At 44.3% G+C, this 15,313-nt stretch overlaps 1 protein-coding gene across 1 annotated transcript; it reads right to left on the reverse strand.

Moving 5' to 3' along the window:
• Positions 1 to 313: 313 nt before the first annotated feature.
• LOC142847906 (uncharacterized) lies at positions 314 to 13,173 on the reverse strand. Its single transcript, XM_075969171.1, has 3 exons — positions 12,937 to 13,173; positions 12,497 to 12,706; positions 314 to 4,523 (listed from the first exon to the last, which is right to left on the reverse strand). Exon 3 carries the CDS (start codon positions 4,521 to 4,523, stop codon positions 2,922 to 2,924), a length of 1,602 nt encoding a protein of 533 aa, XP_075825286.1. The 5' UTR covers positions 12,497 to 12,706; positions 12,937 to 13,173; the 3' UTR covers positions 314 to 2,921.
• Positions 13,174 to 15,313: the final 2,140 nt, after the last annotated feature.

The raw sequence follows: 15,313 nt of genomic DNA on the forward strand, positions 1-15,313 counted from the left end.
ATTCAGAAGTGAAACCTTGAACCCCTTTGCACACCCTCCAGAATGTGAATCACTGCCTTGTCTAGGATGCCAATTTCCCATGTATTAGTCACTGGTAGCCATCCGGGCCATCAGATTCCGTCTCCATACTCTCATTGCTTATGTTCAAGTAATCCTTACTTCACTGAACGATGGCCCCAGGATGAAGTGGTGCTGGCAATTAGAGAAGCTGAAGAGAAGACAGTTTTATCAGCTGTAAGTGAAAAAGTGGAAGGTTTTCATTTAAGGGAAGAAAAAAAACCTGACGATGTTCCAGTAAGAATGAATCTTGTGAAATTGTGAAGGGAAATTTTATTATTATTCTAACATCTCAAAATGCAAGTTGTAGACTTGGTGCACAGTAAGTGCTTAGATCAGGAAATGGTGTTAAGAATGCAGTACTGATTACGTGATACAGAGGGTCAAATCTTCCAAAGTGCACAGCAACCACAGCGAGGGACTACATACACTCTAGCTATGTAGCTGGTTGGTACCAGCTGATGCTTCAGTTGTCTCCATATCCATAAAGGACCCTTGTAACATGAGGGCCTGCTTGTTGGGATTTCTGTCCTGCTCGGTTCCCACAGTCTTTAGGTACCAAAAAAAATCACACAGAGTCTACATAGATATAAACTGATTGGCCCATTAGCTCAGGCTTCTTATTAGCTCTTATTACTTATATTAGCCAATTATTCTTATCTATGTTAGCCACATGGCTCGGTACCTTTTTCAACGGGGCAGGTCACATCCTGCTTCTTCGGTGTCTGCACAGAACTCGGGAGGAATGGGTTTTCTCCTTCCCAGAGTTCTCCTTTGACCCGCCTCTACTTCCTGTCCCACCTACACTGCCTGCCTGGCTACTGGCCAATCAGTGTTTATTTAAAACATAATTGACAGAATACAATTGTTCCACACCAGACCCTTCTCCTGCTCACAACCTAAAGTTGCATAAAGTCTGCAGTTCATCAGCAGGACACCACAAACACACATTTGTCTATTTCTTTTGCCTATATAATCTGCCCTTCTCTCATTCCATCTTGTCAGCCCATGCATTGCTGCAGCACCAGTACCAATAGCATCTCTTCAGGATGGTTTTGCATATTTATGATTTCAGGGGAGTATACACTGGCTGGTTTCCTTAGAACTGTTACCACTGAGAATGGCTGGTAACCAGTGCTGGGACCAGCTAGCTCCATCTCTTGGAAAAATTGCAAGAACTTCTGGTAGCTGATGGTTCTGGCTGGAAGAAGAGCAGCGAAGACACTAACACTAGGTAGGATTTGAGTCACTGGCACACAAAGTTTGGAACTGTTAGCTAGGAACTGAGAACCTCTATCACTAACACAAAGGGTCATGTACTTTTCCTATTCACAGTCTATCTGGACTTAGCAAGACTGTCAGCTGACTGGTGAAGTTCTATGCCTTATGGGCATAGCCCCCATGGATATCATGGAACTACAGTATTTACAGGACCACAATACCACAGCTCCATTTTGTTCAATGTTGGTCTGTATTATTGAAAATTAAACTAGCCTTGCTCTGTGCACCATAGGGATTCAGGCTCATGAGGAAATCAAAATTAGACCAATACCAACAAATCACGGAGACAAAGTGGCATGGAATTTATACTCAGTTTGTGCATAGGACCCAACTCTCCATCTCCAGAGGATATGTGTGACGTCAGCATTAATACCACTTTAATCACAGGATTTAAGGTTTCCTTGCATTCTCTGAAGTAATTTCTGATATGCACTTGGTAATTTAGACTCAATAAAGGTTTGAGTTAGCCGGGCGGTGCTGGCATACGCCTTTAATCCCAGCACTCGGGAGGCAGAGGCAGGCAGATCTCTGTGAGTTCGAGGCCAGCCTGGTCTACAAGAGGATCTCCAGGTCTCCAGGACAGGAACCAAAAGCTACGGAGAAACCCTGTCTCGAAAAACCAAAAATAAATAAATAAATAAATAAATAAAGGTTTGAGATTCTAAGATGAATATATTTTCCTCATAATTTTGATTGAGACTTTCCACATTTAGTTTTAAATATGGTAAGTTCCGCATTAATGTCTTATATTCTATAATGATATTGCTGTGAATTGTAAGAGATTTTCTTAGATTATAGACAGGGTAAGAATTTCTATTTTTTAAATGGAGCATGGGCTGGACATTGATTAAAACCTTTTTCACGTGTGGGATCAGAATCTGTGCACCAGACTTTCCCATAGCTGTCACATTCATGCAATTCTTCCTCCTCAGGAAGAATCTTTTTCTTCCTTTCTCCCTTCTTTTTCTTCCTTCCTACTTCTTCTTTTTCCATCCAAGGCAGGGTTTCTCTGTGTAGCCCTTGCTGTCCTGAAGTTTGCTATATAGATCTGCCTGACTTTGCCTCCTGAAGGCTGAAGTTAAAGGCATGGCTATCACCACCTGGCTAGAATGGGTTTTCTTAAAGTTACCATGATCACGTTTGTTAAAACGTCTGCTACCCCGAACTGAGGGTGGTTTCCCTTCTATGTGCATCCTTTGATATTCAGTGAGACTGGTCACAGTTCCGAAAGGTTTCCTGTAAACAGACGTTTCCTGTCCCAACTCCTGGGTCCTAAATAACCGACTCAGAGGCTGGATATGAATTATAAATGCTTGGCCAAAAGCTTAGGCTTGCTACTAGCTCTTACACTTAAATTAACCCATTACTATTAATCTATGTATTGCCACATCGCTCATGGCTTTACCTGTCCTCTAGCATGTCTTACTTCCTAGGCAGCTAGGACGTCTGCCTGACTCCACCCTCGCTCTTCCCATTATTCTGGTTGGCTTTCCCACCTAACTTCCGGTCTGGCTACCGGCCTGTCTTGAGAGTACACATACTCAGTGTACAGAAGGGTCATTCCCAGCAATTTCCCACGGGTATTATTTTTGCGGTTTTTCCCCAACGTGTATTCTCTGATGGTTAAAGAGATCAACGCTCCTATTAAAGCTTCTGCCGCACTTAGCACATGGGTAGGGTTTCTCTCCAGTGTGGCTTCTCCGGTGTTTGATACGGCCTGAATTCTGACGGAAACATCGGGTGCACAGTGAGCACTCAGAGGGTTTTTTTCTTGTGTATATTCTACGGTGAAGGATGAGGTCAGAACTCTGACTAAAGGCTTTGCCGCAACTATCACAGTGGTAGGACTTTTCACCCGAATGCATTCTCCGATGTTTCGTGAGGTCTGTGCTTTGACTGAAGCTTTTATCGCACAGATCGCATGTATATGGTTTCTCGCCAGTATGTGTTCTTTGATGCTTTACGAGGTCTGAACGGCGACTGAAACTCTTGGCACAGTCACTGCAGGGATAGGGTTTTTCCCCGGTGTGGATTCTCTGGTGGAGAACAAGGTTGGAGCTCTGACTGAAGGCCTTCCCACACTTACATTCATAGGGCTTCTCCCCAGTGTGGACTCTGTGATGTTTAATAAGATCCGACCTCCTACTGAACGTTTTACTGCACTGACCACACGGGTACGGCTTCTCTCCAGTGTGAATTCGCTGATGGTTAAGGAGATCTGAAAACCTACTGAAGGTTTTGGTACACTGGTTACATAGGTAGGGTTTCTCTCCGGTATGAATTCTCTGATGCAGAATAAGGACCGAGCTCTGATTAAAAGCCTTTCCACATTCGTTACATTTATATGGCTTCTCTCCAGTGTGAATCCTTCTGTGTTTAATAAGGTCTGAATTCTGACTGAAACTTTTGCTACACTGATTACATGGATATGGTTTCTCCCCAGAGTGGATTCGCTGATGGAGAATAAGATCAGAGCTCTGACTAAAGGCCTTCTTACAAGCTTTACACTTATATGGTTTCTCCCCAGTGTGGGTTCGCTGATGTTTTATAAGATCAGAGCTCTGGCTGAAATGTTTATAACACTGGCTACACATATAAGGCTTCTCTCCAGTGTGGATCCTCTGATGTTTGACCATATCTGAGTGCTGGCTAAAGCTTTTGCTACAATGACCGCATGGGTAGGGTTTTTCTCCTGTGTGGATTCTCTGGTGTATGATGAGATCCGAGCTCTGGCTGAAGGCCTTCCCACATTCCTTACATTTGTAAGGCTTTTCCCCAGTGTGGACTCTTTGATGTTTGACAAGGTCTGAGCTCCGACTAAAGCTTTTAATACACCAATTGCATGGATAGGGTTTCTCTCCAGTATGAATTCTCTGATGTAGAGTCAGGGCTGAGGGCGAACGAAAGCCCTTTCCACATTCATCGCATTCGTGTGGTCTGTCCCAGTGAGTTTTTTGGTGTCTAACGAGACCCGTTTTACAAGCAAAGTGCTGGCCACATTCATCACAGGTATACTGTCTTCTTCTTAAGCGGGGTTTTTCATTCAATTCGTCCCCCAATTCACGGAATTCTTTGCCTCTGGAATTCGGGAGAACATCCTCCTTGAGGCTGCCAGGTTCTTCAGTGTTTCCTGTCATTTTCCTCCTTTGAAGCTGGCTCTCCAATCTTGATCTTGGTCTCACCATCTGGAAAAGTAAACAAAATCCCAATGGAAAATGTGCTCCATGTTGCAGATAAGTTCCAGATGCTGCAAATCAATGTTTGTCTATAGATGTTACCAGGAGAGGGGAGGATGTGGTACAAGGTGATCCTTGCAGTTAAGGTGGGGGACTGCAAATGAGCTGAGAGGCTTCCCACACTAAAGAAGACTGAGGAAAACTGGAAGAATCAATAAGTAATAATGGATCCCATTTTGTGGAATGGACTTATCAGATACAAAAGTATGATTTTCACAGATGACCTGGGAAAACTGAAATTGATTCACTATGATAATAAAAGTGTGATTAGGTGAGAGCTAATAACTTGCTAATATACTTAAAGCAAGCAGTATAAAAAGCATAGGAAACAGAAGTGGGTTGGGTTTTACCTAGCAATGCTCAGGTATTTATTACTAAAGAAAAATAATAAGAGAGAAATAAAAACTGTTCAATTCCTTTGCATCTACCCTTAAGAAACAGTAAAAAAAGTTATCACACACAGAAATGCACTGTATTCTAAATACTTTCTACAAAAAGTCACAAGCAGGATCAGTTCAAGACAGCAGTTTAAAATTGAATTTTCATACAACAACATCTATTGCAAAATAACTCTGGTATTTTTTTTTATTATGATCTCCAGCTGGAGCTACATTTGGCATCACAAACAAGAGGGCCGGAGTAGTAAGATGGTCAAGTTCTTTCTACTTTTTCAATCTGCATGCCTTAATGAGAGTAACAAGGAATCAATTTTGATGTAAAGACTGATTTCATTTTTTAATTGTGTGTGCCAGTACACTTAAAAATTATGTATGCTTTTGTGTGGTTCTTTATGCCATGTGTAGCATGAATAATAAAAACCCAGGGACAGATACTGGGGTTCAACATGAAGATCAGAAAAGCAAACATCCAACCACTACAGAGACCTTTTACCTCTACCAAATCTTCAGACCACAATGGCGGGATCCTGTCTCCACGAATCCTCAGATTCCACACCACTGAGTTCCTGTCCTTTCCCTTTATGTTCCTCTCTCTGCCCAGCCATATCACTCCTGTCTCCACCCCCAGAGTGCTGGGATTAAAGGATAAATTGTGGAAGGTAGCTGGTTCTCTCCTTCTATCGTGTGGGTCCTGGGGCTCACACTTAGGTTGGCAGGCTGGATGCTAAGTGCTAAGTGTTTTCGGCCTCTGAGTCATCTCACTGTCCCCCAAAATGACTAAAGAAATTACATGTTTGCTATTTTTGCTTTTGTTTGAGATACGCTGTAGCCCAGTTTGGCCTGCAACTCATGGTAATCCTTCTGTCTCAACTCTTGAGTGCTGAGAAGACAGATGCTAGCTACTGCACCTGGCTCTACCCCACCTCCTTTATTTTTGTTTGTAGTGTAGCCTTTGGATGGCTTTGAAGTCACTTTGTAGCTTAAGATGGCTTTGGACTCAGGGTAGTCCTCCTGACTCACCAGTGCTGGCATTACAACAGGTGCATGCTACCATACCTAGCTGGGTTGCTACTTTTGTGGTGTAGGAGGTTCTTCTGTTCATGTGTTGCTTTTATTGGTTAATGAATTAAGAAACTGCTTTGGGCCTTATAGGGCAGAACTTAAGTAGGCAGAGAAGACAGAACTGAATGCTGGGAAGAAGGACAGAGTGGGAGACACCATGGATCTTCTGGCTGAGATGGTCGCTGGTTAGAATCTTGCCAGTAAGCCATGGCACGTGGCAAAACATAGATTAATGGAGATGGGTTAAACTAATATGTAAGAGTTAGCCAATAAGAAGTTAGAGCTAATGGCCAAGCAGTGTTTTAATTAATACAGATTCTGTGTAATTATTTCAGGTGTAAGCTAGTCAGGGGGCCAGGACAAACAAAGGGCCCACCCCCTCTCTTCACAACACTCTTGAGTGAACCTTGACTTTATAGGCACCAATGGAGACTTCTTGATTACAGAATACTAAATGGCTACACATTACAAACTTCTTATTATGTACTAGATGATTTCAGAACAGGTTTACAGAAGGGTCTGAAAACTTTCACTCATCTTCCCACTCGGGATGGTCTCAGACACTGGTCAAAGCAAATTCTCCCACAGGCAGAACTTTAGAAATAAAATTACCGTCTGTCTACTATTTATGAAAGGAAATAGTCTAGGATATAAGCCTAGATTGACTCATGGCTAATGACAAATCACTTATCAAATACATGGAAAGAACAAGATTGGAATGCTAGAAAGAAAGTAGAACCCTGGGAGAAACATTGGGATAGACCTTCCGGAATGGGCTCAGTATGCACATATATTGTGTTCTTTGTACATTTTCAGCAAAGGTAACCAGCAAACAAGCCTCTCAACCTGCAAGACAAGAACATCCACAGAACTATGTCAATCAGCCTCTATTCCAGCTGGCATGGCTGACTGATGTATAGAATGGTCACGGCAGCAAGGATGACGGCTATACATAGCTACAAACATAGGGATCTCCTCTCTCCAAGGGGGCATGCCTATTATCAATTCCGTATGCCTGAATATTCAACAACCAGAGTGAACAGTGCAATCAGTCAGGTTTCTGAAGGCAGATTCATTGTACAGGACCAGTTTTGTCATGAAATTTGTTTTCACACTGCAGATACAGAGCTGTATTTATTTATGGTAATTCTGTTTGTTATCATGCTAGCCTATATAATACAACCTCGAAAAAAGTAATCTAAGAAAATAAGTAGAGCAGTAACCTCAAATACCTGGAGCTCATGGGTCTTATGTATGTTCCACTGAGAAGGATGCAGACTTGGGATGATGAGGGAATGTTCTAAAGGCTACACTAGGAAAGTTCTCATAGAGGACATACTATGTGCCCTATGCCAAAGAACAAAAAAAAAAAAAGGCTGTCTATTTTTTTTTTAAAAAATGGTCAAGCACATATGCATTACAGGAACTGAGAGTTGGAGGAGCTGTTTTAGTTAGGGTTATTATTGCTGTGATGAAACACCATGACCAAAAGCAACTGGGGGAAAAGAGGTTTTATTTGGCTTACAGATCCAGAGACACAGTTCATTGAGGGAAGCTAATGCAGGACCTCACACAGGGCAGGAACCTGGAGGAGGAGCTCATGTCAAGGCTATGGAGGGCTGCTACTTGCTGGCTTGCTCATCATGGCTTGCTCAGCCTGCTTTCTTATAGCAGCAAGGAGTACCAGCCCAGGAGTGGCACTACCCACAATGAGCTGGGCCCTCCCCCATCAATCACTAATTAAGAAAATGCCCTACATGCCTACTTACAGCCCAGTCTTATGGATGCATTTTCTCAACTGAGGTTCCTTCCTCTCAGATGACTTTAGCTTGTGTCAAGTTGAACTAGCCAGCACAGGAGTCATGAGAATAATTCCTCCTCTATATGAGAAATATATTACACACACACACACACACACACACACACACACACACACGTACACGTGCATGTGTGTGTGTGCAATGGTGTATTTTATGATTATGGAGGCCAGAGAACAACCTATGGGAGCCAGTTCTCTTCTTCCACACATGTGGGTCCTGGGGATTGAACTCAGTAAATACCTTAACCATTTACTGCCAGGCCATCTCACTGTCCCCCATTATACACCTGACCATCCACTTAGGCTAGTTTTGCTTCCTATCCCCAATCCTGGGCCTGGTAAGTTTGAAGTTATAGCGCTCAACGGAGAGATGCTTCTACTATGGAACACGGTCAGGATTGCCAGTAAATTTGCCTCTTGGTCATTTCAGGCTCTTCATACTATAGACACTGTGGTCATAATGACTGGTCACAATTCCAAGGAATATGTTGTTGTGTTTCAGAAGCAGAATATGTTGCTGCTCTATGCCATAAGCAAGGACTCTAGAGAATTCTTTGGGGGTACCTCTTCTCTCAAGTTTAACTTTAGGCCCACACAATGGCACTCTGAAGAGCCTGTAGGATAAAAGCCCCGCCCAAGACTTAAATAATGTAAGAAAATGAGTTTATAATATATGAACTAGATAAAGAACTCTGAGCTATAATTAAGGATTTAAGATTACAGCTATGCATTAACCTAATTGTAAAAGTTGATAACACGGGAAATCCAAGACAAGTAAAGTTGGTTGTTATAGTGTTCTCTTAAAGACAGGTTGGACAGGCTGAATACACAGTACAATAGCAGTCTCAAGTGACCTCAAGGTGTGAGGCCACTTATTAACTCTGGCTGTGAGGTCTCGCAAAAGTTCTAATCACTTAGAATGTAAGAGATTTTAATAGCATTACATCACCACATGTAGGGGATTACCACATGGAGGGGATCACCCTGATTAATCAGTATCTAAGAAGCAGCAAGGCACCTGAAGATGAGAATTCACCTTCTCTGCTTCTGGATGGCACACTGATGTGACCAATGCCTCGGGTTCCTGTTGGTGAGATTTTCACCAAGGTGGGCTGCACTGCTGAGCTGTAAGCTGGGATAAGTCCATTCTCCCTTAAGTCGTCTTTGTCAGGGTACTTTGTCACGGCCATGGGAAAAACGAACTACTGAATTTATTCCGATACAAATAGCGTCCACTTGTCTTCGCTAGGGTTACCTTGGCTTTGAGGAAACACCATAACCAAAACAACTCATGGAGGAAAGGGTTTATTCCACTCGCAGTTCCATAAAACAGCCAGCATCAAAAGTAGTGAGGGCAGGAACCCGGAGGCAGGAGCTGATGCAGAGGCTGTGGGGGTGCAGTGCTGTGTCCTGGCTCCACTCCACTTTCGCTGCTCCTCTTGGTGGTTATTTTTCTGCTGCAACTGGGCTGGGTGCTCACCAACAGCCTCTCAGGCTCTCTTTGTGAAGCCTCAACTTCTCTGCCTGACCCCTTCAATTCCGAGCCTTCAACTGATACTGAGGTGTGCACCTGCACCAATGGCCTCTCCTGACCTCTCCCAGTGCCAAGCCTCAGCTGCTCTTCATGCCTTCAAAACCAGAACCTCCTGGGTGACTCTGAGATCCCCAAGTCCAGCCGCCAGCACATGGCACAGCTTTGACTGCTTCTGAAACACAGCCTCTGTGGGCTGACCCTAAGGAAACACTTTCCAGGAGATTTCATCTCAATGATGCTAGTCTTTTCTTAATCACCATCAATTTCTTAGCTCCAGCTAACCAACATCAATTGTCCCAACAAAGCAAAGGTTTCTGAGGTGATTTGAATGTAATTGGTCCCATAAGCTCCTAGGGAGTGGCACTATTGGGAGGTGTGGCTTTGTTGGAACAGGTATGACCTTGCTGGAGGAAGTGTGTCACTGTGGGGGCAGGCTTTGAGGTTTCCTATGCTCAAGATACCAACCACTGTTGGAGACCAGTTCCTGTTGCCTTTTGATCAAGATGTAGGACTCTCAGCTCCAGAACCATATCTGCCTGCATGCTGACATACTCCCCACTATGATGATAATGGACTGAACCTCTAAACTGTAAGCCAGCCACCAAAATCAAACATTTCCTTTATAAGAATTGCCATGGTGATGGTGTCTCTTCACAGCAATAGAAACCCAATAACGACAGGGCTGGAGAGATGGCTCTGAGGTTAAGAGCACTAGCTACTCTTCCAGAGGTCCTGAGTTCAATTCCCAGCAACCACATGGTAGCTCACAGCCATCTGTAATAAGATCTTTTACCCTCTTCTGGCGTGAAGACATACATGCAGGCAGAATACCGTATACATAATAAATAAATACATTTTTAAAAAAAGAAAGAAAGAAACCCTAACGACAGGTTCACTTCAGAGGTACCAGTCTTTTAACATGGTGACTCTCTCCTTCTCTCTCTCTTGGTTTTCTGAAACAGGGCTTCTTTGTGTAACAGCTCTGGGTTTCCTGAAACTTGCCCTGTAGACCAGGCTAACCTCAGATTCACAGAGATCCACCTGCTGTTGCCTCCCGAGGGCTGGGATTAAGAGCCTGCACCACTGCCATCTAGCTTTATGGCTGACTCTTCAGCCCCAGCTGCTCAGAATGACAGAATCTTAATTCAAAACGGCAAATGGCTGTGAATAGAGTCCTTATACTTCCCTGTGAAACTACACAAGCCAGGCCTCCATCTGCCCTCAATATTCTTATCTTCCAAGACCCTACAAAATAGCTCACCAAGCACTGAACACCGAATGGTTTTTCTTTACAGAACCCTCCCCAAAACATGGTGAGGTCTGTCACAGCAATACCCCACGATCCTGCGTGGGTGGACAGTGTTTCCCCAAGCAGATGTGGGTTAGGAAATGAAAATCCTCCTGAATTAGTGTCAGGTCCTAAAACAACACAGGGCGTTGCCGTTGCTCCTGGCTGCCCACCAGAACCCAATGGTATGACTCTATTAAACACAACTCATTCCGGCTGCAGAACATAGAGAAATCAAGCTGGAGCTGACCTGAAAGTATTCTTTCTGCAGGCCAGATTTCATAGGGCGTGGAAGTTGTATGGGCCACGGGCAGAGAAAACCCATTAATGCCCACTTATAATTCTGCCGGTGGTGGTCTAATGAGAATGGCTCCTACAGGCGCAAAGTTTTGAATGCTTGGTCCCCCGTTGGTGGAATTGTTTGAGGATGATTAGGAGGTATGGCTTTTTGGAGAATGTATGTCACTGGGGGTAGGCTTCTTTGAAGTTTTCAAAGCCCATGCCATTCCCAGTTAGCTCTCTCCGCCTGCCTGCTGCCATACTCTGACATGATGGTCATGGACATTTACTCTCTGAAATTGTAAGTGAGCCCCCAACAAACTCTTCTCTATATTGCCTTGTTCATGTCATCTTAGCACAGCAATAGGAAATTAAGACCCCGACTAGCAGACAAGATGTGCCTGTGTGTACGATAACGGCACGAAGGTTATGGGGGTGTCTTAGTCACTGTTCTAATGCTACAGACTCCATGACCGTGACAACTCTTATAGAAGAAAGCATTTAACTGGGGCTTGCTTACAGTTTCAGAGGGTTAGTCCACTATCATCATGGCAGACATGGTGCTGGAGGAGTAGCTGAGAGTTCTACATACAGATTCACAGGGAGCAGGGGGAGAGTAACACTAGCTTAGGCTTTTGAAACATCAAAGCCCACGCCCAGTGACACATTTTCTCCAACAAGACCATACCTCCCGATCCTTCTCAAGTAGTGAGAAGCATTGAAATATATGAACCTATCAGAGCCATTCTTCGTCAAATCACCACAGGGAGTAATAACTGCTTTTGGATTGGATTTGAACCTGATCATTCCCAGCACTGTAAATCTGGTTAAAAGCCAAGGTCCTAGTGGAGAACTCACTGCTGGTGCCTTGCTAAATGGAAAGGCTGTCAAACCGCCTTCTAAATATTTAAGTTTATGTACCTAGGTTAGTGCTGCCCTCAACCTTGGCCAGAGAAGCTTCTTTCTCTCTGTAGTGGTCAGCAGTCAATGCAGAGACTGATAGCTGGTCAAAGTACTGAGCACAGTGACTAGTAAGTGCTAAGTCCTAAATGGGGCATCTATTGTAACCGGCCTTCTCCCTAGACGCAGGGGACACCGCAGAAGAGAGCGCAGAAAGGCTGGATGAGCTGAAGACGGGGAGGGATTCAGTGGACCACTAATTTTCAGACACGACACTGAACGCATTGCAGTTATGATTATCTGTACAAGATCAAGACAGTAAGGTATCCCAACATTCCTCCAGGCAGCTTGGTGGGGGGAGGGGGCGACACGACATGAAGGGTCTCTGGGTAACTGGTAGGGGGATTGGGAGTGAATGTGATCAAAATGCATTGTTTACACGCATGACATTGTGAAAGAATTAATAAAAATCTATTTTTAAAAAGAAGAGGCGATTGAATAAAAGCTGTATCTCTAGAATTCAAAACAAAGCCGTATGACTTGGCTTGGAGCACAAAAGACATGGTACGGCTTGCCAGAGAGGGTGTAGACAATGGAGACCACTGGTACCACGGAAGGAACATGCAACGCACCGCTCCTCACCTTACAGAGGGTGACGCTCTTGAGAGTCACAGCTGAACTGGATCTCCATAGGCACAACCGGACACCTCAGGAAACGAGTGGAGAATTACCATTTCTTCTGTAAGATCTTCTTGTCCACACAAGTGACTGACGCCTGCAGGCGATGTGGTAGCCCTGAGTTCAGATTAGAACCACTGTACAGAGGAGATGTCATTTCTGAGACTAGGGCTTCTAGATACAGAACAAAGAGAAGGAGAAAAACCTTATTTAGCTTCCAGGAGCCTTTCCTCTTAGAGAAGGCTTCCTTTCCGATCGTGCAGGAAGCGGGAATTAACCCTCTTTAATTCAATCCCCCTTACAAGATGCGGCGCTCAAACAAGACTGGAAATTAAAAATACTAAACTAGGGGTGTGACTGGAATAAGTGCAGGGAGGGGTTTAGTGTTCGCGTCCAACACTCACAAGGCAGCTATCTCTTTTCCAGCTCCGCAGGCTGATTACGGGGGAGGGGGGTTCATCCACTTCGTGATTCCACTAGCACCCCAACATTTCGGACGTTCATGCAGTTGAATAAAGGCTCAGTGAGCACAGACTAGCTATCCAGAACAGTAGGCCATGAAACCGCTCGGTCCCCGTGTCCAAGACGCCGCTCTGACTCTCCTGTGCTGGAGAGACTGCCTGTCAACCACCCCTACAATCTCTCCGCGTTTCGGATGCTCCCTCAGCCGGCCGCTCTAGGAATCTGGGAGGATCACAACTCTATTGTGCATCCTCACTCCCGCACAGCAGCGTGAATTAGGAGTTCTTGCAGTACACGACTGCAGCTCCCAGCTTTAGCCTAAGGCACTGGCTTGTCCTTTGCTGCGGTTAGTGATTCTTTAGGTGAATGTCAGGATCCATCATCTTTCATAAAAACTTTATAAAGTCAGGTATTTTTCTGACCAGATAACTCTCGTGATCCATTTCTCTTCTGCATCTGCCTCTGCCCCCGCCCCACCCACCCCACCTTAATCCCTTTCCTAAGTTTATTCCTCGGTTTTCCTCCCACCCTCCTCCCTGCCATCCATCCATACAGGGGACTGAACATGCTAGTTAAACATTCTACTACTGAACTGTATCCGCAGCTGTCTTTTGCACACTCCCCACCCCGCCTGTTTCAGTTAGAGTTTCTATTGCTGAAAAGAAACATCATGACCAAAAAGCAAGTTGGGGAGGAACAGGTTTAATTGGCTTAAAATTCATATAACTGTTCATTATTGAAGGAAGTCAGGACAGGAACTCAAACAGGGCAGGATCCTGGAGGCAGGAGCTGATGCAGAGGTCATGGAAGGGTTCTGCTTACTGGCTTGCTGTCCATGGCTTGCTCAACCTGCTTTCTTATAGAACCCAGGACCATCAGCCCAGGGGTCGTTCTTATAGAACCTATGGAACCACCCACAATGACTGGGTGCTCCCCCATCAATAACTAATTAAGAAAACGTCCTACAACTTGTCTTATGGAGGCATTTTTCTCTGTTAAGTTTCCTTTCTTTCAGATAACACTAGGTTATTGACATATGCCCAGCCACTACACTCCACCCCCCTTATGAAGCCAAGGTGCAGGCCTTGGATTTTCAACCCTTCTGCGTGAGCCTACTGTGTTGCTGAGATTTCAGACATGTCACTTCTTATTTTCTCTCTATAAAAATGACATTATTTATTTAGTGTGTATGTGTCTTTGCACATGGAGGCCAGAGGAAAAACTGCATTACTTGGCTGTTTCCTTCCCATTTCGTTGAGTTGCAGGACAGGAACTCAGGTCATTAGCTGCGCCAGCAAGTGCTTTATCCACGAAGGCATCTTGCAGTCCTCTTGTGTGGTGGTGCTCTTTTGAAATAGGGTCTAGCTATACAGCTCTGGCTGACCTGGGACTCCTGGTTGTCTTCCTGCCTTAGGTTCCTGAGTGATGAGATTTTAGGTGTGCACTCCCCACCACCCCGTTTTTCATCGTGAAATGACTTTCTTTATTGATATAGCATCGTTGCCCAGCCAGTAGAAGCACAATAGTAGTAGTGTGTATGTGTTGTATGTATATCCTTAAGGAAAATTGACTTACACAAATATATTTGTGTAACTGGCCAGGTAGTCTTGCAGTGCTCATGTGCTCATGTGACTAGGAGTCTAATGCTGGAATTTGATATTGACAAAGCAGAAAGGAGCAGGAGCAAAGTGGGAGAAAGCAGAGTCAAGCTAGGAGCCACAGGTGTAAGCAGAGACTCATGGTCATGGAATGAAGCCTTGGGTTAATATTATTATTACTGGGTTTTATTTTTGAGACGGAGTCTCTATTATGTAGCTTTGACTCTTCTAGAAATCACTATTATAAATCAGAACTCACAAAGATCCCCCTGCCTCTGCCTTCTAAGTGCTGAGATTAAAGTGCCACAATGCCTTGATAACATTGGAATTTTTTAGGACTATGTGAATTTATTTGTTCAGTGACTATTGCTATATCAGACACTGTGCTACAACAGACACACAGGATCTAGAATGGTCTTCAAAAACCTGAGCCCTCTCAACTTGAAGATTCATGGAAAAGCGAGGAGACGCATGCAGACTCTTGTGTCATGACCACAGAATTATGTATTGTACAAAGCTCAGTGAATAGCAGAACTGGGCAACAGACCCGGGGTCAGAGAAAACAGCAGAACATTCTTCTTTTTGATGTTTGTAATCGTCCCCTCCCCAATCTATTTGTACAGAGACATGGTTTCTCTGTGTAACATTCCTGGCTGTCCTGGAACTCACTTTGTAGACCAGGCTGTCCTTGAACTCGAGATCCATCGAACTCTGCCTCCTG

This window comes from Microtus pennsylvanicus, chromosome 4 (assembly GCF_037038515.1).
Source record: "Microtus pennsylvanicus isolate mMicPen1 chromosome 4, mMicPen1.hap1, whole genome shotgun sequence".
Lineage (NCBI taxonomy): Eukaryota > Metazoa > Chordata > Mammalia > Rodentia > Cricetidae > Microtus > Microtus pennsylvanicus.

Coding starts and splice junctions, on each gene's coding strand:
- LOC142847906 (XM_075969171.1), bottom strand. CDS start 4,523: ATGGTGAGACCAAGATCAAGATTGGAGAGCCAGCTTCAAAGGAGGAAA.